General features: G+C 43.2%; 1 protein-coding gene across 2 annotated transcripts in view; it reads right to left on the bottom strand.

Annotated features, from left to right (window-relative positions):
- The window catches only part of sema3fa (sema domain, immunoglobulin domain (Ig), short basic domain, secreted, (semaphorin) 3Fa), a 38,512-nt gene that overhangs the window by 5,379 nt on the left and 9,176 nt on the right, over positions 1-23,957 (bottom strand). Inside the window, exons 3-11 of one of the 2 annotated variants that reach the window (XM_037251380.1) lie at positions 12,164-12,324; positions 12,012-12,074; positions 9,282-9,401; positions 7,261-7,350; positions 6,228-6,321; positions 5,031-5,150; positions 2,770-2,909; positions 2,074-2,188; positions 7-76 (exon numbers count right to left, since the gene is read on the bottom strand). In XM_037251380.1, the coding sequence (XP_037107275.1) occupies positions 7-76; positions 2,074-2,188; positions 2,770-2,909; positions 5,031-5,150; positions 6,228-6,321; positions 7,261-7,350; positions 9,282-9,401; positions 12,012-12,074; positions 12,164-12,324 (973 nt within the window). The remainder of the gene's footprint in view (positions 1-6; positions 77-2,073; positions 2,189-2,769; positions 2,910-5,030; positions 5,151-6,227; positions 6,322-7,260; positions 7,351-9,281; positions 9,402-12,011; positions 12,075-12,163; positions 12,325-23,957) is intronic. The other variant, XM_037251381.1, reaches the window with a different exon arrangement.

Raw genomic sequence — 23,957 nt, 5'->3', positions numbered from 1 at the left:
ACCCACCCCGAAACTGAGAAGACTCCATAGATGACAGGATTCTTGGTGTCTTGTGTCGGCTGGATGTAAACATCCCCTGGAAAGGAAAATAAAGGAAACTTCAACTTCGAATTTGACTATGAGTAATTTTCTTTGACGTGGAAAAAAAAGTAAAAATAAAACAAAATTGTATTTACTGGCACAAAATAGTCTTTACACTTTTTTATTTATATTTATAGTATTGTCTCATATCTTTATCAATTAATTGATTGATTTATCAATGGTTACTGCCAAGCATAAATACACCCACACAAAAAACATTTTAAGATTAAATTAAAGTCCCAATGATCGTCACACACACACCTGGGTGTGGTGAAATTTGTCCTCTGCATTTAACCCATCCCCGTGTGATTTTAATCCATCCCCTGGGGGAGAGGGGAGCAGTGAGCAGCAGCGGTGCCGCGCTCGGGAATCAGTTGGTGATCTAACCCCCCAAATCCAACCCTTAATGCTGAGTGCCAAGCAGGGAGGTAATGGGTCCCATTTTTATAGTCTTTGGTATGACCCGGCCGTTGTGTTCTGAGACTATTGACAAGTGGCATTTGTACCCCTAAAATGGATCCCAACATGATGTGGCCTTTTTTGTTCTCAGGTTCAGGAGGTCCTGAATCTAAACTCATCGGACACTAAAACGAGAGTTCCTACGTGTCGTCGGGGAATAAAAGTAAAACATGGATGTTGTGGTGAAACATGCCTCTAATAGGAGCCATATGCAGACTGGAGGCTCCAGGCACTTGCGAGCTCTACATCTCCACTGATGGATTTAATGAGAGAAAAATGCGAGCCAAAACCCAAAAAGGAGCAAAAAAAATTAAATACATGAAGTTTGACATGTGGCGAGGAATGATAGGTGAACATATTCTGCTGGTCTTGTTAATATTGCACAACAATCATTTGTTCACTTGTTTTAACTGGCCTTGAACAGTGAAGGACAGTAATTGCCCTAAGCTAAACACAAAGAAAAATAAACATGACACGCTGTCCTCTCCTCTCTAACTTGTGATCTTTATCAACAAGTCAGATATCAGTTAGCGCTTTTTTGATCTTTGCACAGATTTATTTGTCCAATAACACAAACTGGAGAGTTGAATTGGACATATTGAACTGAAGATAAATAATAAATACAACTCAGCCCTCATTTCTCATTCTACTCCCTCGCTTTGACCGGAAGGAGGACAAATCCTCACACGCCGCCGAGGTATGAAAATGACTGCCTTCGTTGCAAGGGAGAAATTTGTGAGTCATCTGTTTGACAGGCAGGAGGAGCGCAGGAGAAATAAATTGGAACAAGGTGCGTCAGTGTAACTTTATTGTTTGTCACGTGCCAGATAAGATGGCGGCGTCGCATTCGACGGAATAGCAGAAAAAAATTTATACCCATAGTGGAAATACAATACACTGTATGACGCATGACTTATTTTGTGGTATTTTGTGAATAACGGACAGGCCGCGATGATCCATCCTAGCTTCTTATTATTTTGATGAGTGCAGAAGTACTTGTATTCAATTTCCCCACTTGTTTTTCTTTTACAGTTTAGCATTCTCTTGTTCACAGGAGAAAGATAATGGCTCAATCTGTGAAGGGCAAGATAGTGAATCCGTCAAGACCTGTTGGGACATTTGGGCTTTGTTTTCTTACTGTTGTGGTTACAGTCGTCGCTTTCCTATCAGGGTACGGGTAGGTGCAATATGCGCCAAAGGCTTAACTCTTAACAGATGCACATTTTTTTATTTGCAGCAGGCTGATCATTCTGTTGCAGGTCATTTTATTGCTGGCATTCAGTCAACGGGTTCCTTTAGCTTAAAAAAATGCTCTAGACAATTATTCGATTATTAAAATAGGAGATGATTAATTTGATGATTGATTTGTTGTCGATTAATCAGTTAATTTGACACTTCCATTTTGAACCCTGCGACTTTAAATGTGATGCAGTTTATTTAGAAATGTTAACGGACAAAATTCATGCCGCTAAAAGATTTTGTGAAGAAAATGACACTGAAGTTTTGTGTGCGCGTGTTTGTGTATAGACTCACTGAGCTCGTCAAAGTGCGTCTCGACACCGTCGGGTCCGGCCACCGAGCAGATGAGACGGGCCTTGAGAAACGTGCTCCATTTGTTCACCAGACAGCAATGGCCTCCGTCGTCATTCTGCGGGGACACAAGGGCGCATTGGGTGATCCATCCCGACAAATCTAACACATATCTACATCGGACTCGCAGCTGTGCGAGTCAACGCCGTTTGAGCTAACCGCGTTGGCGCCGCTGTTGCTGTTGGCCCAGTAGAACAAAAACAGCACCGTGCTTCAAAAGGGCCCATGCGCGCAAGGGAGGTCGGCCAACTTTTACTACTGAGGAAGGGAATCAAAATGATTCACGGGCTGGAAATGATGAACTTTGTTCACGCCTTTCGCCCCATCCAAATGATTTGCACGATGTACTTGCTGTGTCTCGGTGTCACTGGGATACAAAATTTTATCATCGCTATGCCTTAAAAGGGAAATTAAAGGATCCTCACACTGACACAAGTGTTTAGTCAAAGCTGTATTTCATTGCATCGTATAACACAAAGAGCCTTTAGAACACGCGGCCAAAAACATCCCTAATAAACCATTTGTTGGACAAATACAATCATAACGTTGCTTGCTTATTACCAAGCTGCAAGTGTATGAATACACTGGGTTAGTTTACTTGTTTAAGCAATCATCGGCAAAATAAGGTTTCTTACTCACCAAGCAGATCCGCCCAATTCTGGACTGGCTCATGGGACTCTGACCCATCTCGATGGCCTTCTCACGGAAGAAGAAATACAGCTTGTCGTCATTCTTTTCGGCGCTGTCAGGGATGAGGTGTGCATGGATGAATGTGGGGTCTAGAAAAAAAAAACACAACACGGACATTATTATTATCCTTGATTATCCTTGAACAGGTGGCAGACAACCAAGACCAAGATATCAATAAATGTGATGCTTCATAATTCTTCTAGGATAAAGTATCTAGCTATAATCCAAGTAAAAGAAAGTTTCTGACCAAAACATGTTTAGGAAAATGGCTCAATTTTCTACAACACCGGATACTACAAGCATCTTGGATTGGACGTCAAACAGAATCGGTAGGCTTGCTTTGACAAAGAATAATACAAAGATGATTGTAACCAGGAGACAACTGACAAGAAACTGACCAAACCCAAGAGCCGAGCCCAGAATAACAATTTACTGGTCCAAAGGAGGGAGGGTTGAGGTTTGGGTCGCTGTTCAAACACGCCATTTGGCCCCCATAACCATTTGTATGATTACGGAGTGCTGTGGAATCATCCGTGTTTTTGCTTTGTACTGCACCCTATGACACCAATTCAATTTGTCCCACCCAGCAGTGGTCAAAATGGCTTCCTGGTGTGCACTTACACACAGCCACTTAATGGGACGGACACCCAGGAGAAGGTGCCCCACCCATCCACCCACCTATGCCAATACAGCAAAACAGCAATGTTATAGGACAAAAAAAACACACACACATATTTTCCAAGCACTTTTGAGATCTATTTCCAAGCGCTTACCAACACCTTGCACAACTATAGTAAATGACATATCATTGCAGTCTGAGAAGGACGTTTAAATATTGTGGAATTGCGCCCCCAATCCTAAAAACAAAAAAAAATATTTTTGGACACAGCATTGGACAATAGATGGTTTACACTGGACAGTAACGTGACCGGTAATTAGTATTTAGTTTAGCTCTAGTGGTAAGCTGATGTTGTTTTTAATTTTTTATTGTTTTTTTAGTTTAGTTTTTAGTCTATTTGGAGATGAAGTGGTGCCTCCGTGAGTGAAAATACAACTGATGCTTTTACTGTCTTTAAGGGGATTTGCTTTTGAATGCATTGTATTAATACATGTCGTGTATTGAATGTGAGAGTTGTGTTTTGAATGTATTATTTTTTTTAGAATAAATACTTTGTCGATTTAGTTAACAACATGGGACAATATGCACATTTAACCACTAAGAGGAAGTTTTGACAAATTTTCCCGAGTTCTTTCAAATGCTCCCAACTGTGAACAGCGAGCATCATATGACTCATGAGTGGGACTCAGGTGTAGCGATTCCATGGACTAGGCTCAAGGGAATGCTGTCGGGGGTAACGGGGTTAGGGGAACATTTGCGAGAAGTGCGACGTCAAGGGGCGAGGCTGAAATTGATTTGGCAACATCATCTGATGATGCTTTCCCAATTGTGGCTCATCAGCTCTATGAGTCACTATTGATGCGCTGTCAAGTTCCCATCGATGCCGACCTCGCTGTGGGCTTCTGCAGACGTGCGCTCAGCAATTAGCAAAGAACATTTAGGTACCTACGTACACTTACATACGATAAAGACAATTAGAATTAAACCTTTTTTGTCACACTCTTCATTTTTGTTGGTGCGTGAAACTTGGCATTGAAACTTTCTCTTGGCTTATCAGTGCGGCAATAGTATTTGTTGTTCTTTGCAGAGGATAATATAAAAATATAAAAACTATTCGCCTGAGTATTCTTATATGGTCTTTCAGCAGCATCATTTGTGTTCAGATATCTGTTGCTTAAAGGATAACATCACTACTCCATAGATGCTAATTGTTAACCTATGATGCTTCCCATTGTATGTAACCATTAGCATGTCAGAGGCTGCGTTGTCATGTTTTTTCTTTTTTTCTTTGACAGTATCCTTCAGGTGAGAGTGATAATAAACAGACAAAAGCTTCTTTTTTCAAGAATATTTACAAATGTTATCTACCAAATGGTTGCTTGTTATGAAGTGATTTTCAACTACCAGCTATTAGCCCATCGATGAAAATTGTCCACAGATGTGATTGTGTGTACCCATTTGTTCATTTGTTCCGAGGCCAAGATTCAAACCCAGGACGATTCACCTGCGAGGCAGACATGCTAAACACTGCAGGGAACCAATTTGTTGAATTATTGCTGGCTGTGGAACAAACGTCTCGTCGGGACATTACCGTTCAACCATCTGGAGTTGTACTGATCGGTCCTCATGGCTGTCTGCTTCCCCAGCGTACGGAAGATAGCCGAGTCGGTTCCCATGAAATCAATGTAGACTCCCGCATACAGCTCTCCATCTGTCAAGGCATACACACACATAGAGAACTGAGGGCGTTGTTGCCAAGGTGAAGTCATAACGGACACAAAAGCAAAATAACTCATCATGTGATCCGCACGCTGCAGAAAGGCTAATCACTCAAAAGTGGTGTCACACCCGCCACATTTCATTTAAATCATCTCACAACAACGTTCCAAAATGTCCCTGGTGCATGATGGTGGTGATTTCCCTTCAAAAAGATCAGCACTAAGCCAAACTAGATTATGATCTGCCTGTAGTGCCGCGTTTGGGTCAAACCTGTTGACCTGGCGATACCTCCGCCAAAAACACGCCTATCACCCCCATGAGGGTAATCAGCGACATTTGGAAGAGCAACAGGATATGTAGAATCAATTGCAATCAGTGAGATTAACGGGGGGGAAGATGTTAAAAGTTTGAATGGCAGCTGTAACTATCCTGTCAAATTGACCCGTTTTAAAATACAGTGGTCCCTTTAAAAATGAGGCAGATTAAATCTGTGCGTTCAACCACGAGCTGATCATTGCCAAAGTTGCCGTTCGAATATTTACAAATTCTGACACCATACGAGTAAATTCCTCATGTAAAGTGATTGCAGAGTCTCTTGTGTGTTTTATAAAAGTATCAACGGATAAAATATCATTTTCTTCAATGCTCAACAGTTTAGCCTGCGTAAGTGGTAACTTAGAACTTGCACACACGCGCAGTCACACACAAAGGTCACCAGAGGTTATGTCCGACCACCTGCACAGTGTACACCGATGACCAGACCACCCGCAAATTGATAAGTAGGACCTTCCATCCTCTATCCTAATCTGAGGCTTTAAAGTCAGGTCAAATCAAATTTGCGCCATTCCCGCTCTGTTATTTGGATTTCCACGCCGTACTGCGGCATAAGGAGAGCACAAGATTGTCAGTGGTGATAGGGGTGTGGTCATCTCGAGTACGCCACGCTCGGTACGAACAGTAAGCACAAAAGATTTCTTTTCTTTCATTATTTGGGAATCCTGCACATTCTGAAAGTTGTTAAAAATGTGTGCGGCAGGCTTAAGTGAAGCAAAAATCAACATTTACTTACTGATCAAAGCGGAGACGCTGTTCAATTTGGGGTCAAAAGGACATTTTCCCTTCCCTGAATCCACTTTGCCCGGCTCAAGGCGGAAAATATATTCCTGTCGGGGGAATAAGAAAAAGTAATTCGTTATTTTCTCACTTCCCTTGTGACTTGCTAATAGATTTATTGTGTTTGGAGAATAGATTTTGGACAGGGGCAAAAAAAGTTCCTCCTTGAAGCTGCTGTTAAAGGCGGCGGGTTTTGGAAACAACATGAGTATCTAACTAAACAATGTGGAGTTAAGAATGCTTGGCTGCGGCCCTGCAGGCACCACTGGATCTGCTGAGGGCAACCAAAAGCACACAAAGGCGGTTTTATCGGTGAGATGAAGGCGGCTGAGGGGAAAAATGCTGAGAGCCTTTCAAAAAAACGGCTGTGATGTTAGTGGCTAAAAAAAAAGAGAACTCGTTATCCCTACAGTGAAAAGAGGACATGTTTAACATCTGTGTCAACACCGGATCCGGGTGAACCGGCACCTCGGTCGAGTCTTCAAAGCCAGTTGGCCACGCCACCAGCCATGTGGCACCCACAATTAATATGTATTAGGAAAGTGAATTTTGACATTCATTTTATTACGATAGTGAATGTTGTGTGGAAATTTTATCTTCGACTTGTTAATATTGATTGCAATTAATTAATTATCTAAATAAAATAAAAACTTTGTTTAGTATTTTTTGTATTTTCTTTCTGGACTCTGAGGAAAAGTATGCCTGTAATACTATAAAATAATGACATTAATATTAGATCTTGATTTGTTCTTTTTTAAAATGAAGACTGGTTACGGAACAACAGTTTTCCTGCACCTTTTTGGTCCACCTCCTGTAACCTCTGTCATTTGATTTTCTCATTTTCACCCCTGAGGTAACTACGGTATGTCATGGAGGAGGCTGTTTATTTGACTTGAAGCCATGTCATCGCTACTCCGAAAGTGAGCTCTCCAGGTGGGCACCAGACTTTTAATTTGGTTTCTTTACAGAGCCCCCTTCTCAAAGCCCACCTTGGCCTCCAAAAGCTCTGACGTGGCACTCTGGTCTGCTGCCCGATTGGTTCTCCCTCCAGATTTGGGGGCCTGGAGGTAGTGGGAGCCCTAAAAGACAGACATGGCACATTTGGCCGTCTCGTTACTGACGCGTGAACAAAGACGGATTTGTCCGCTGGACGATAATGACACAAACAGAAGAGCGGCGAATAGACGAACAAAAATTAGGAACGAGGAAGGATTTAATGAAAAAAAAAGTATTGAAATGTAAAAGTGCATGTCATGCAAACTTCATGCAGAAGACAGAGCAGAGCCGTTGTAACAGCAAGTGGATCTTAAGCATATTGTAATTCTTCACTCTTAGCGTATTTCAACCAAAATTGGCCAGACTGTTTATTAAGACACAGGGGAACTGTTTTATATTGTGATAAAAGCATAATCTGTCTCCGGTAAGGGCTTACTTAAAAACCTGAATGAAAGCAGGCCAACTGATCTTTAGAATGAAACGTGACCCCCGCCCCGTTTGAAGGGTGAGCCTAAACAGGCAAGCGCAAGGCCGGCAGCTGCGTCCCGCTCGCCGTCGGTCATCGTGGCCGCGAAGTGGGCGGAGTTAAGAGGGCGATGATGGATGAGAGGCTCCGTCGGTAGTGATGGCTTTTCAGAGGCTTTTAGCCAGATAGAAAGACAGACCTACAGAGTCTGTTCTGTATAAACAGGTGGATGGGGAGATTACGGGCAAGGAATTCGCTGCATGTTAAAAGTTAAAGTCCCAATGATCGTCACACACACATCTGGGTGTGGTGAAATTTGTCCTCTGCATTTAACCCATCCCCGTGTGATTTTAATCCATCCCCTGGGGGAGAGGGGAGCAGTGAGCAGCAGCGGTGCCGCGCTCGGGAATCAGTTGGTGATCTAACCCCCCAATTCCAACCCTTAATGCTGAGTGCCAAGCAGGGAGGCAATGGGTCCCATTTTTATAGTCTTTGGTATGACCCGGCCGGGGTTTGAACCCACAACCTTCCAGTCTCAGGGCGGACACTAGGCCACTGAGCTGTCTCGTCACAGCGATCAATATTCCATAATGTGTCCCCCTTAAAATTCCTTCTTAATATCACCACCAACTTCCACCAACACCGCATCACTGGCGAAGAAAGCTCAGCGCCGCCTTTACTTCCTGCGGAAACTCAGGCGAGCAAGTGCTCCTCCGGCCGTCATGACTACATTCTACTGTGGCACCATTGAGAGCGTCCTCTCCAGTTGTATCGCTGTTTGGGGTGGTAGCTGCACTGAATACAACATGAAGGCCCTGCAGCGCATAGTGAACACGGCTGGTAAGATTATTGGTGCTTCACTCCCCTCCCTGAAGGACATTTACACCTCCCATCTCACCCGCAAGGCGACCACGATTATGAGTGATGTGAGTCACCCCGCTCACTCTTTGTTTGATCTTCTGCCCTCTGGGAAGAGGTACAGGAGCCTGCGCTCCCGCACCTCCAGACTCACCAACAGCTTCATACTCCAGGCTGTTAGGATCCTGAACTCTCTCCCCCCTTCTGCGTAGCGTCCTGTACTTTTGCGCTATGTTCTGACTGTCTGCTGTATGCACACTTGCTCCATTTTTGCTCCTCTTATTTATTATGTTATTTGTTTATTTATTATTTATTCATCACTCTTATTTATTCATTGTTTGTGCCTTCTTGTTTTAATCTTTTTTGTGGTGTTTACTTGTATGTATATTGTGTACTATGTCTTGTCACCGTGGGATAGTGGGAACGTAATTTCGATTTCTTTGTGTGTCTTGGCATGTGAAGAAATTGACAATAAAGCAGACTTTGACTTTGACTTGCTGTCAACCAATAAACTAATATGATAGCACTTTTCACAATGCCAACAACTGTGTTGTTTGGTGTCTATGATGGAAGCCCAGCCATGCAGAAAATGATGGAACAAAAGCACAGTAGAACCTGAGCTCCATTGACAGACAAGACTGTTAAAAGGAGAAAGCTTAAGGTGGAGTGGCACAAGGAGTTTGCGGTTACCTGCGACTTGCGTCCACGGTCCACGTATGTGCAGATGGGGTTGTACGCTCCCGTTCCGCACACGTACAGGTGAGTGCGGTTCCACGGTTCGATCAGACGGATGAAGTTGCCGCATTCGCCCTTTAGGAGAACACAATTGTGAGCACTTTTGTTAGGATCTCTTCAGATGAAACAAATACAACTGAATTAATTGTCGACATTATTGAGTTCATCTGAAAAAAATTCGATTATTAAATACCAGTTTGAAATTGCTTCTTTGATTGTTATTAAATCCTGCGTGAATAGTATCGTCACCTTAAAACCAAGGTCTAACCAGAACCTCATTTTAGGGACATCCCATCACACCCACTTACTTACTCTTCTGTTATTTATTTATTTATTTATTTATTTATTTATTTATTTATTTATTTATCTATATATTTAATTTTATTTATTTATTTATTTATTTATTTATTTATTCCATCTTGTTTATTTATTTAACTATGTATTTCTGAGAATGAAAAAAAATTGCAATTTGAAAAAAAAAAAAGCAGAAAGAAAAAGGAAATATCTGCATAATACGCAATGCCCCACTGGTGGTTAATAAGCTCTCTGCCAACCTAGTAAGCCATCCATCATTTCCGTTGCTGGCTTGTTTGGCAGCTCTGTTCCATGCTCGGCCCCGGGCCGGAGCCTAGATCACTCAACGCTGTCAGAGAAAATCTAAAGAGCAGAACTGCGCAGCGTGCAAGGAGTGTCAGTGTGGGGAAACCCAATTTTATTGTCCTGAAAATTTCTTTGGCACCAAATATTTGAGTACTGGCACTCGAAAACATGAGTAATGTGGCTTGTTCCGTATACGGATGACCTCAATGGTAACGATGGCCACCACAACACTTCCACAAGCAAATAAAGAGGTGCTGCTGGCAGGTTCTTCTCTCAGTTTGCTAAGCCAGCTGTTTCCCTATGCACTCGGCCATTGGAATATTTGCAATTTAAAATTTCCTGATTAAAGTCCCAATGTTAAGTGGTCTTGAATAGCAATAAATTAAAATAATTGATGCCCCCTCTTTTATGTTTTCAATTGCATATATTAATAGCTTACCACTAATATGCTGGACGTTGGATGAGCATTTTTGGCAGCTCTTTGCAACACAACAGATGCGTGCGATTTCCTGGGGAGTGTGTGCTAGTGTGTGGTAACGTGTGTGTCTAGTTGTGCCCCCCCCCCACGAGAACACAACGGGATTGATTGCCTTTGACCCCCCGCCTGCACTGAAATCCACTGTCAATTGCTTCTGAATTGTCATCCTCTGTCTGGCCTCTAAAGAGCAGGTGAAGATTGCAGTTAAGACTCATCTCCCGCCAGCCGACGTTATTTCTTTCTTTTTTTTTTCCTGATGAAATTTCAAACCTGCTCACACATACAAGAAGCGATGGGAGGCCGATACCAAGTGGCCGGAGGCACACGGAGAGAGAGAGAGAGAGAGAGAGAGAGAGGCAACGGGTCAGCGAACATGCACAAATGAACATTCCAGTTGGATAAACAGCAGGCTGCTCTCTCTACCTCATCACTCCCCTCCACTTTGCTCCTTCCGATGAAATGTGTGGGTGTACCTCAAAAGCAAAGGGATCTGCTTTTCGTATGTATTTCAATGATTAGCTTCCACCCTATACCGGAGATGAATGCATGTGTGGATCATATTAACACTTCAGAGAAGACTGGAAGCTTCAAAAGGCTAACACTGTTTTTGTTTTCTGTTTGCCTGTTGGTTGGAGCGTGAAAAGTGAAATGATTACAAGATAATAAATTGACTTCCTGTGCAGTACTGAGGTGCCTTCTAGCTAGATTTCATCCAGAAAACATTCCGTAACTGAGGAAGCAAAAATACACAAAAGCCAGCAAATTCTACCCCGATCGGATAAGATTTGACAGAGAAAAAGCTATCATATAACAATGGGGAGTTTCCATGTTTTAAAGTGAAAATTGGAAGGAACTGAACTGATTTGAATCACGGCTACACGTCCAGCATGTGCGCAGCAAACAAAGCAATAACAAACCTCCATGGGAAAATATGTTTACGAAAAGAAAACCCTTGTGGGTCGAATTGCCACATTTTAAATTCTGGTTTAGTTGAATTCCCTATACACCAAAATGACTCCTTTTAAAATTGGCATTATTGAGTGACTTTGGATTCGGGACCCCAAAAGTATACATATACTTTTTGGCCGGATACAGGCGGTCTTGACATGTTGAGCCAACCCCAAAAAGACTATTCATTCATTGGAAGAATAATAAACCGAGATTCCAAGAGGGTCTTCACCCCGCCCGGGCCTTGAGCCCTCAAGATACATACATATGTGATATGTGGAGACCAGGAACTGCTCCCTCGAGCGTCATTGAGAGCAGCTGTTCACAATCAGCAATCAACGCTGTCGCTATCCTGGATGAGAGTGTGACAGCCAAGTGGAATTTTGGAAGAAGACCCCCTACCCTCACATTACCGATGACCTCAGCGTAGTAGCAGTCACCAATCGGTGACCCAGCGAAGCCCTGCCGAGTCACGATTCAACATTGGAGATCTCAATCGTTTGCATTTGCACCAAATTTGACAATGTTGAAAGGTCGGATTATCAGATGTCTCTAAAAAATTATTCTGAATGATTAACTTTTGGTGTGCAGTATTTTAAGCGGGATTTAGGCCAGCAGTAGAACATGATTTTTTTCTGTTGTGCATTTGTAACACTCACATTGGTGTCTTTTCCAGACGAGACACATTCAGACTTCCTCTGAGGGGCGACGGGCCAGTGGATCTTTAAAAAAACAAAAAAAGATCAACAGATTCAAACACAGAACTTTAGCCAAACCGTCTCCGGAGTTCTTTCAATCCACGAATCCTTACAATGAGTGGTTCCTTGTTTATGTCGTGCAGATCCAGAGACAGGATGTAATCTTTGCTGCCCACATACATGCGGTCGTGGTCCTCGTCCATGCGAAGAATTCGATAGTCGCTGGAGTTGAGCAAGAAGGAGAAGTGGTGAGCAGTGCCGGTCGACTTTAACTCTGTCAGAGAGAGAACGAGAGGGAAAAGAAATGCTTTTGTTGGAGACTGTGGTGGTGGAAAAACATAGCGTAAAATTGGGAAACACAAATCACAGTCGCGGTCATATGGGATGCTGTGCAGGCTGCTCCGTTGTGGCGCCAAATCCTGGATTTATCCTCTCATTTGGATGGGCCGTAAGGTTATCTTTACCATTCGGAACCACCCGCGTGCACAAGACATAAAATGTTGCCACATGGGCATACGCAGTAGTAATGAGGCACAGAACCCTCAGACGCCCTAAAGTTATTTTACACAATACGGTTCTTATTTTAAAACAGCTAAGCGACGATGTCTTTTTGGGTAAATATAAATAACTGCCTATTCATGCTCAGTGCAGTTGAAGGAGTCGGACATTGACCCATCTATCCGTCACATGGAGCTGGCCCTTATCCCAGCTGACTTTGGGCAAAGGATTTTTGTGTTAGAATTTTCCTCTCAAGCTGGTGTGGATGTTCGTCCCACATTCTAAGAATATATTGTAAGGTTTGTTGAAGACTCCAGATTGTCCATAGGTGTAAATTGGAATGGTTGGTTGTGTATAATGACAGGTGACCATTCCAGGGTGTAGTCACTACCCTGCCTCTCACACAAGTCATCAATCACACCCGTAATTCGATCTGCCCTTGGTGAACAGTGACAGGAAGAGTTAACATTATAAAATCCAGATAGTACTCAAGATCCTGGCTTTCCTCCGCCTCGTTTCAGCTCCGTCACAGAATGACCGGTCGTAAGAAAGTTCTCCAGATCTGCTCACTCCCTAACGTCTCTAATCATATCACGTGGAACGTTGCAACATCCGGACCCCCTCGGCAGGTGGGAGACTTGCCGGGAATAATTACGTGGCGGAAAGAAGATAACCCGGTGTCCGTCCAGTGCCTCCCAATCTCTCGCTCCCATTCATTCATTCATTCATTAAATTGATTTTCCAGAGAAAACCAGAGGACCTGCTCTTCAGTAGGAGCACACAAACACCCCTGCTGTTCCCTGGCTCGCTCACGAGGAATAGGATACACAAGATAAAAATCCACTTTCCTTGACCGTGAGATGCCAGAACATCTGCTTGCTTTACTTGGGACTGGTTGTTTCCCCTTGCTAAAGGACATGTTCAAATGGTAAGTTGAGTGCCAGAAGGCCTGCAGGCTTCTCAACTGCTGGTGGGAGTTCTTGCAGGAGGTAAAACGATATATGTGACTGGATGCTGACTAAAAGAGAATCAATCTGTCACTTGCCATGACACCTCACACCGATCACATCTGCACGCAGCAGGGGTGCGAATGGGAACGGACCACTACTAAATACGATCCTGTCTCAAGAGGTTTACGGGTAACTAGCTCAGCTGACGTTGAACGTGTGGGTGCTTTACCAACATCTGTTTAGTAACTGATGTTCTGGTCGGGTGGTTTTCTCACAATTTTCTTCAAGGTGGTCTTGAATGGGTTAGTTTTGGTCTGCGTCCAAGTTAAATTACCTGTGTTAATACCTGACCGGATGACCAAAAGGTGAAAGCATTACAAACACACGCGTATTTCTAAATGATCTTCATTTAAACAATGACATACTTTTCCGAATAAGTCGCTCCGGGTTTCAGCATCAAATGCAATCTACAACATATAAACAGTATAATTGCTGTTTGGACTGCATTTAATTTATATCCATTCTTTCCAGGTTTTCCTGACCCAAAGCCCCTCCGGCGAATTGTGTTAATGATGTTATGCCGTGCGTGTATGATATTAAATCATACCAAAAGCAATAAAGGACAAGGAGGTCTGCATATTTCTGATAGCTTAATGCTTAGTAAAGAAGCAAGACTGCCTGGGGTGTGAAGGAAAAAAAAAAAAAAGACTCAACACGTCCTGCGTGTTTGCACATGTTCCTTTTACCACCCGTCTTCATTTGCAATCACGGACTCCATAAAAACGCAATATACAGTAGTGTAGATGCTAATAATGTCTATGGGAAGCAAATGAAGCATAAAATGCCATGCAGGACACTTAATAATACCACTTAGGTGAAATCTCGCCTCAATAACAAAGCCTGCAGAAAGATTTATTGCGCATTTAGGTGGAATACAATAATGCTATAAAAAGATATGAATGGGTAAAACTGCATCAGTGGCATCCGAGAGACACGTAATGCTTTTGCATGTCGTGGAGACGTGTTGGAACACAAAAAAATGTCTATCAGTGCTTGTATACAAAACGCCTGGGAAACAATGAGGCTTTGATATAGCGTTAGAAAGCTCAATTCAAAAGCCACCGGTAAATTCAACAATGACAGTGTGTGTCTATGCAAACCACAGAATCTGTTGCATATTAGTTTTTCCAAAGCGGTGAGCGAGGACTTGAAAATTATTACCAGACAAATTGAAGCCAAATGCATTTTTTTCCCCTCTGATGTTTGTCTTCTATTTCATGCCTTTTGTGTTCACCTGCTGGATGTGCTCACTCTCCTTGCTAGTTAAAATCATGTTTTTCAGAGATATTAGTGGCTGAGAAAAACTTGCAGCTTCCCCACATTCTGAGTACTTCTCGTCAAGCCGCTAATAGCCTCCCAAATCGAGTCTCTGCTGAAAGATGAAAGGGGCTTTGGGGGGGAGGGAGAAAAATCCGACACACTTGTCCAGGCATCTGTGGCATGTTGCTTGAATTCTCCTTCGCTTGATGTCAAGGCGTGGTTCCTCCGTGCTACGGCTTGTCTGCAGCCGTGCGTGCACAAATGAAGGAAGGCCGCGACGAGTGAACCATGTGTCGTTTTTCAGATGGAAAATGTGAGGTAACTTTGCTAACCACTTGTACATACATATATATTTCTAAAATGTTTTATTACAGGTTCATTAATCATAATTATTATTGACTGAGATGGGTGTGCACTTTGTGCATTCAAGGCCTGAGGTTCATGTATCGTTTTTTTTAGAGTTGACTTTGGCTATCAGACAGTCCTGCCTGTGCTTTGTGTCGGACTCGTAATCACTCGCTGGCCTCCCTGCTGGAGGTCGGGTCTATTGACTCAGAACACGCCTCACGGGAGCTGATTGCCGCTTACCTGCGCCTGTCAAGCAGAAATAATTGCAAGCAGATTACAGCTTATCTCCGCGCTTCCGGATGCTGTCGCTCAGATGCTCTTCACGCTCGTCTACCGCTGATGCACAGTGTGTGCGTGCGTGTGTGCACAAAGAAATAGAGTTCTCTGATCCCCACATCAAATCTCAGACACCTGCCTGCCTGACTGCCTACACGGCTGGAAAGCAGAAGAAACATTGATTCAAGGAGCCGAGGTGACTTCCTGAGCAAAAATAGAGAGAAGAGATTAGAACAAATCTATCGCCGTCGTTGCAGATGACAGGAAAGGTTAATTAAAAACTCAAGGGAAGATCGGACGGAGTTGAGGAGAGGGGAGGTCACCGAGTTTTGCTATCAGATCAAAAAGTAGTCTTCATTATGTATTAGAGCGAATATGTAAGGATTAAAAAATCATGAAGAGGATTCAATGAAAAAAAAAAAGAATGCACACTTTTTGGGAGGTTTGTTGGGTCTCTGGAGTGTGAAATTAAATTTAATTGAAATATCATGTCACAAAATCATAATAAAGTTTGACATTATTAAAAAAATATATACATGCAAAAGGACAGCTTCTTTTCAAAGCTTTGAGACTACAAAGGTTCCGGGGTGAAAGCTCATCCTCGGCCTGTCACACACTTGGACATAATCTGGATTATCTCCAGGTCAGGAGAAAACATTATGATACCTCGGAAGGAGAAACACTTGAAAGGTGCCAGATATTTTTTTATATCAAATGTAGAAACAAACTATGGATTTTTTTTCTATAGAGTGTTTGTGGCCTTCAAGGTGGTTGCTATTTTATTTTATTTTTTTCAAAGAGCTGCGTTTTGTAGCTGTCTCGGCGTGGTGGCTGTGAGCAGTCAGGCTAAAGGGGATTACTGCGAAGGTCTGAAGAATGAAAGGGAGCTGCTTTAAAAGAGTGAAAATCCTCCTCTTCCAAACTAACCCCTGACCTTGCACTCAGGACAAATGCTCTTCGTCTTCGTCAGCTGTGCTAACACACACACACACATGCACGATACTCTCTCTCATTTCGTATTTATAGATTACTCCGAATTCCCTCTTCCACCGACTTTGATGAAGTTAGTCCCAAGAAGAGCCAAGCTATCAATAAATCAATTTCTCATTCATTTGGAACGTTTTGTCCATCAAGTTCACGTCTAGCTGGCGGCAAATGAGATGGAGGGGGGGCAATTAGGAGGTAAATTTAGCGAGACCATTAGACCCGAGTGTTGTTGATTCAAGGTCCACCAGGGACAACAGCCACGCCGACCCACTTTCCATCCACGAAACTCCCCGCGGTCATTTTTCACAAATGGTTTAGAGTCTGGAGGAGTCCCACTGTCAACTTTAAGGACTTCCATTTGTCAAAAGGGGCCATAGAGAGCACCAAAAAGAAACTTTTAAACATATACGAACAGCAGCGAGGGGTGAGAGGTTCCTCAAGGTTCTCTTTCCAGTCCCCTGCACTTTTACAACAGTCGAGGTAATTCCAAGACAATGTTAACGGTGTTAAATACCGGCACTAAGCACCACACAGGGTTTGTTTCCATCTGTTTATGTGGAGGTGGGGCAGGGTCCTGCATCATTTTAATGATCTCATCTATGGGCTGAATTGTCTAAGTTTGAACACAACTGGATAGCTAATTATGTAATGATCTGTTTTCTGAATGCTTATCCTAATTTGGTGTGCAACTAATTTGATTGTACTAAATGTATGGCCAGTTAGCATTTTTAAATCGAGAAACCCCGACGCTAAGTTTTCCTGGTCAAAACATTAAATGAATAAACTGAATCATATTTGGGGGAGATGTGTGTGCCAAATAAAGATGTTAACTTTGTCCTCTATTTACAGAAAGATGTTTTTGGTATCTGAACAACATTCATTTTGTTTTTATTCTCTGGACTTGCTCGGAGCATTATTTCTGCCAGGCTTGCATACCAGCATTTAAAAAATGTTATGGCAACCCTTTTTTTCAAAATAATAATAAAAAAATCTTTTCACTCGACCCCTCTCTCTGCATGTTGATTTATTACCTTGGGCTTCCTCTCCTCTTCGGCTTGCCTGATTTTATCATTTACAGCCAGTCTACATACCAGCGGGTTGAGATAACGCACCTTTTGCCGTCGGTGCCTTTACTCTTTTCTTTTAGCACCCGGCATGCCACGAGTGGGAGGGGAGGAGCGTGCAAGCATGATCTACACAGTGATGATGCCTCTCTGACATTTTCATTTGTACCAAGATGTCGAAAGGGGAGTTTATAATAATGGCAAGTGGTTAAACAAAGCATCCAATTGCGTATTTTAAAAATTGAGGTTTGTATTAAACGGATGATTGATTCTAGGGGAATTTACATTACGCCCGTCACTTGCGGTGTTTAAAACCTTTCAGGAAATGAATGATGACTAATCTGTCATTTTTGTGGATTATTCTGATCAAACATAGTTGTGTCATAGTTTGGTGGTGTAAATCATTGCCGTCAAGAGCTTCATGAACTGACTCATGAGTTACATCTTTGTAAAAAGCAAAGAGGCAAAACCTGGCAAAAGACACAAAAGTAAATAAACACTACAAATAAATCAACAAGTGGTTCCGCGTGACTCATTAGTTCACCCCCATGAAAATTAATTCCACATCAATTCCAAATGTGTGGGAAGAGTTTGGGGAAGACCCTTTTCTCTTCCAGCATGACAAATCTAGGCAAACCTGGATGAGTTTTGTTTGAAAGAATTTTAAGAAAAAAAAAACTCCCTAATGTTCCTCTGGGGCCAAATTTGACTTCCTAAAGATGTAATGAGCAATATTTTACTCCTTGTGATGTAAAGCGTGAAAGTGGTGATTCATAAGAATGCTACAATTACAAAATACTCTGTAGAGCTCATTTCCCGCACTAACAGTGATGCATTATTTCCACTTCTGCTAACTTCCCAGCTATGATGAAGTTTAGTGTTCAATGAATAACTCTTGTGTCCACACACACCATGTGGTGCATTCTTAGCAAACCTGGAGACAAAAGGCAGGAAGACATGCACATAATTTACAGCGCTGTTTTTTTTTTTTTTCAGCAGAAACACGGAAATCTTTTTCCTTTGAATGGCTTGTACACAAATATGGAGAACCGTCTAAATTTGTAATATAAAAAATGGATAAAAGCAGCTGGCTAGTCCAATACGCTTAATGAATTCACTTGGTGGCTGTTGATGAATGCGGATGGCTCACCCTGTACCCTTGAATAAACTCAATCCTGCATTGGGTGCCAAGCCCAAAGGTCACGGAGAGGTCTTCAATGTGCATCTAAGCCCAGCCTCAGTCCCAAATGGCCAGCTAATAGTGCGCATAGGCTGGCGGCATCTGTGAAGTTGCCGGCCATTAATGGGCCCCTGGCAGAAGCCCATCTGCCCCTGCACGGTCAACATAATACTGCTGGGTCTAACGCTGCACACGCCCACTTGACCCCACAGTAGAGGAAAAACAAAACAGGGGTCACCACGCCTCCCTCCATCTTCAACCGACCAGGTAGACATTCTAATGCTATATGACAACTGCGTAACGCTCAATTATGGTGGCTGGGTGTCTGTCCGACAGCTCTCTGTGGAGCTCATTTAGTAGCGTCCCAGTTGGAGGCCTGGGGGGGAGAAGCTGCTCATTTTTGGAGAGGAGGAGAGGGGGGGCCAATTTATGGATTCTCAGCAACAAAAGACAGAAACAAGCAGAACATCCAAGGGGGCGTAGTGAACAATCTCACAGTCAAAAGTTTCACATTTGTCAGACAAGTAAGGTTGCTAGTACATGACACAAATCTTTCCACAATGAACCTAAATACAGGTAGATTGAATTTGACTTTCTCCAAACCATTTTCATTGTAAATAAAATACATTTGTGAGAGAATCAAATCAAACCATTGTGGCCCAGCATGGGTCTTCTTGCAACCCGGCCTACTGTAAAATCAGCAACCACCAGCCCGGACAGAACAAATAAATTCCCGATCAACTCAAGACTGTCTGCTCAAAGAAAAACACACAGATCTTAAATCCCCCGGAGCAACCCAGGAACAATATTATGGTTTCTGCTTAAGGCCTTGGTGAGAGCAGCTTTACATGTGTGTATTTTCTGTACCCTGAATGGGACTAGAGTCAAACATGCACATACCGACAATCAGGCCAAGTATATTAGCATTTTTCCTCCCTCACAATCAGAGTCAGCAAGTATAAACATGATTCTGATGATGCTCCCATGGTGTGATGTCTTTTTTGGAGTGTTTATCCTGTGGTCTGATGTGTGTCAAGTGAGTTGTTTTACCTTCCCTGATCTGTTCAGAAAACGGCTACGGCCAACAACTGTAATGTTAAACCTGATCACTAATTACAACCACAAATCCCTAAGTGTGCATTTAAAAAAAATATATATATTCCTCTCCCTTCTGATCATAACTCAGCAATGGTGCGATTGTTGGACATCTCTAAAATCTGATGATTATCCTGATGTTGTGGTCTACGTTGAGAGTGATTTTTTTTTTATTCCCACGCCTGATCTGCTCGGAAAAATGTTGAGGCCAACAATTGTGAATGTTTAACCTGTTCAACATTTATGTTATGTGCTGAACAACCCGTTTGGCTGATCCAATCCGTGATTGTGGGATGAAATGTAACGACAGCCAATTAGAAAGCGGCATGAATTTTATGCTTGAACCTACGAACCCTGGTCTGAGTTTTGGAATGTGGGAGGAAACCCATGCAGGCACGGGGGGAACATGCAAACTCCACACAGGAAGGCGAAAGCCATTAACAGTCCCTTTTTTGACTGTGACTGTTTTTTTATTCAAAGTGCTTAACTGAAGTCCTTTAAAACCGAGTCAGGTTGGTGAAAAAAAAAATACACCCCCAAAGAGATTTGAATTATTCCAGTTGGCCACAATGTGAACACCCAGCATTCGATGGGAGAAACAGAACATTATGCTATGGCGCATTTAATCCATCCGTCAAAGTGGGGGGGCGGCAAAGACATCCATCATTTCTTAACGGGAGAGCGGGTGATGATGGAGCTGACGATAGTGGGAATAGTGGGAGGTGAATTGTGGGGAGCTGTGGTCAGGGGGAAGGGTGACGCCATTGGAATGCCATTATCCTTTCGTTGGGAGGTACTTTTGGATGATCAAGAATTAGGTAGTAAAGCGTAAAGTAAAGCCATGATCGCAGACTGTTGATGAATGCCATCTTGAAACAATTGGAGCAAAAATGGAATGCAGCAGGCGGCTACAAGTAGCGGAGCCACTGATTACTGTCCAAAGAAGCATGTCATGATTAAACAACGGTTTAAAAAATTTTGAATTTTGAAATTAAGCTAGCAGGTTTTTAAAATGTTGAACTAGATGAACTCCAACCAGACCAAAGCTCCAATTCCCTTGAAAACAAACTAGTCAGGGGCTAAACGAGCGTCTGTATTTCCGACGCTTGCTTTGACTGCGAGAAAGAAAATGTCACTCAAGTTGAAGTGAGCTGGCAGCCATTACGTCTTTAATAGGAATTGTCTGCTCATCGAAGGGCCTCGCGCTCTCATCCCGGCCGGCGATTAGAGCAGAGCAAGCGCCAAGGTCAGCCTGACTGACAGACCTTTAGATTACTGTCTGTCTGTGTAATCCAGGCTCTTTTTTCACTCCCGGTGGCTGAGTGACATTCTCACCCCTCCCATTCCCCGAACCCCCCAGTGCCTGTTGATATGCTGGCTTTCACATTTGACGGACAGATGGAACATCCTACCCTGTGACCCTCTGGTCTTTGTTTCACCCGTGACCACAAGGGTCAGTCTGAATTGGGTAAGTTGGGGGAGGAAAGGGCTTGCAAAAGGCCTTAGTTGGGAGGAAAAAAAAGTCCAAATTAATAAGGGGCAAGAATGACTAGAAAGGGATTGCAACTGCATAAATTAGGGTTAGAAGAGGGTGATACACTCAAGTGGTGTCTTGAGCAATCCATTTTAGTTACGCAACGTCCTTCCTCTCAGCTGGGGAGATGCTCACGTAGGTATGACAAAACAAAGTACTAGCTGGAACTAGCTGCTTTTCATTTAAGATAAAGTGAGAGGGAAGTGTCTTATCGCTGGTGAGAAAGGAAACATCCCCGAATGATCTGGCTCACAGTTCCATCCATCCAACTTGCCCGTCAAGAAGGAGGCCAGTGAGTGCACAGACAGACGGAGGCTAAAACCTTCTTATCTTACGCCGTCATACCTTTTCATAAATCTGCGCTTAGCCAAACGCTTTGCACCGATAAGACAAACAGAATGATCTTGCAGAAGTCTCTTCTATGCTACTCTTTGTTTCCATCCAATCTTATTTTTTTTCATTTTGTTTTTGAACTAATCAGATGTGAAAAGTAATGATGTCTTATCCCAACTTGTGGCTGGTTTGTTTGCAGTCTGTCATTTTCAGCTCAGGCAACTTTTCAAGTGGTCAACTTGGAGTGACTCATTTGCAACATGAACGCAAATAAATGAGCACGACTGCAAAATGTTATCATCAGAGCTCCACAATAAAAACTAACCAAACAAAGTTAACAATGACCTTTTTTTCAAATCCTGGATTGATTGACTTGTTTGGACTTTTTACACTTGACAATATATTCAAAAGGAAGTTAAACAATTAAGTGCACTGACATGTCTGCAGTGACATGCCCAAAAGTTGCTCTTGGGTTCACAGTCTAATTGCCCAGAACGCATTTCAAAGCTTTGTGACTAATTAATCACGCACAGAGGCTTTAATAGGACAGTGTAATCCAGATACACTGTTGAAAAGCCACATTTCATGCTCTGCACCAATCCTGATGCTGGCACAATCAAAAGCCCGACCACTGAATGAATTCCCAGCGTGTAACGCTCGCTAAATGGGATTACCCATCCACCAAAGGACCATTGTCAAGTTACGTCTAAGACATTTTTCTTTACGGCATTTCTCAGCAGAATCAACAACATTAAATCCAGATATGTCAAACATTTGTTTTGTCGGGTCGTCCCGTCAGCTCTAAGGGCCAGTCGTTCATCACGGTACAGAGGAGGCCGATGTCATCAACAACGTTATTGATGATGTTTGAAGCTTTCTTGGAAGGAAGTGATAAATGAGAAGCGGGGTACACGCATAGAGACGGTCCTGGTGCGTTGGGTATTTGGTTTTCTGCAGGAACGAGAGACTTAACAATAAATTTTGAATAAAATAAACAAAAACCTCTTTGGAGAGCTTCTATGGAAAGATGAAGAAAGAGTAGATTTGGAGATTTTAATAGGTAGTAGAAGAAGAAATAAAAAACAAAGTTTGGAAAACCTTCAGCTTGTTTGGTAACTACATTGTGCTTGCAGAACTTGTCGCAATTTGTCAGATGAGCGGGCCTAGATCGCGAGGGAGGGAAAACGCGGAAATTTATCCCGTTTGTCGGTATGCGCGTACCCCGCTTAACATTCGGCCAATGCCAGCGTTGTAGGCCACTCCTCCTCCGCTTCCCAGGCGGCATGAATGAAGTAAATTAATGACGGTCTCAGCCTACACAAACGCCCCTCGTCTATTGAGACCATGCGGTCCATTCACGGGGATGAGTGAGGCGTCGACACAAACAACAACAATGACAATGGCGACACAGGAGGCCCTCCTTCCTCCCACTATTCATTCATCCATATGCATGCGCTCATACGCCACAGACGCCGCCGACCTGTGTTGCCAACATGCCATCGGGGACACCTAGAGAGGGTTCCTGAGAACAGGATGAGCGAACAAAGCTCGCAGGCAGAAGGGGCGTGAAGAGGGCAGGCATGGAGAAAATCTTGGCATCAAGTCTATGCCAGTGGCCACAATGTCCAGGCATGAGAGGCCATCTCCTCCCCTCCGCAGTCAGAACATTATCAGGGTGCCCATCAGTGCATGAAGCCAGAAAACAAGGCCTGGAAAAGCTCACGTTCCATCGTATTCTGCCCGGAAGGGTTCAGGGGGTTCTCGCCCCTGAGGCATGACCTTCAGACTTGATCGCCGCTTGCCAGAAACCACAGCCGCTAATGCTAAACCATCTATCTGAAGCAAGAGACATTCAAATGAAGATACGGCAAGGCTAGCATGTACCTCAAAACTCGAAAGTAATGACGTTAGCATCTGACCGCGGCTCGGTTTTCAGCAATTAAAGCATCCTGTGTGGATAAAAGTCAAGGCGAGGAGTGTACTCCATACGATGAAATACAGCTCCGACAGCAAGGAGGAATGTTTCAGCTCTTTTCTAATCCAATAGTGGAGACACCAATTTTGCAAGCTCCCTAAGGATCATGGTCAGGCCTCATTTCTCCCCCAATCCTAAAGACAGCGTGCTGGTCTTCAGCCAGGACTTTAACACACGCCGGACATCTCTCACCTGAGACACATTTAAAGCAGCGCTTGAGGTTAGCCAGGCCCAGGCAAAACATTAAAATGCACTGACATCTCATTTAGGACGGAGATGTTTCCCATAAACGTGGACAAGGCTTTGAGTTTTTCCAAAATGACTGCACCATTAAAGATTATGTTGCG

The sequence above is a fragment of the Syngnathus acus genome, chromosome 5 (assembly GCF_901709675.1).
Source record: "Syngnathus acus chromosome 5, fSynAcu1.2, whole genome shotgun sequence".
NCBI lineage: Eukaryota > Metazoa > Chordata > Actinopteri > Syngnathiformes > Syngnathidae > Syngnathus > Syngnathus acus.
The sequence above is the reverse complement of the archived record's forward strand: the minus strand, read 5'-3'. Positions and strand labels throughout refer to the sequence as shown.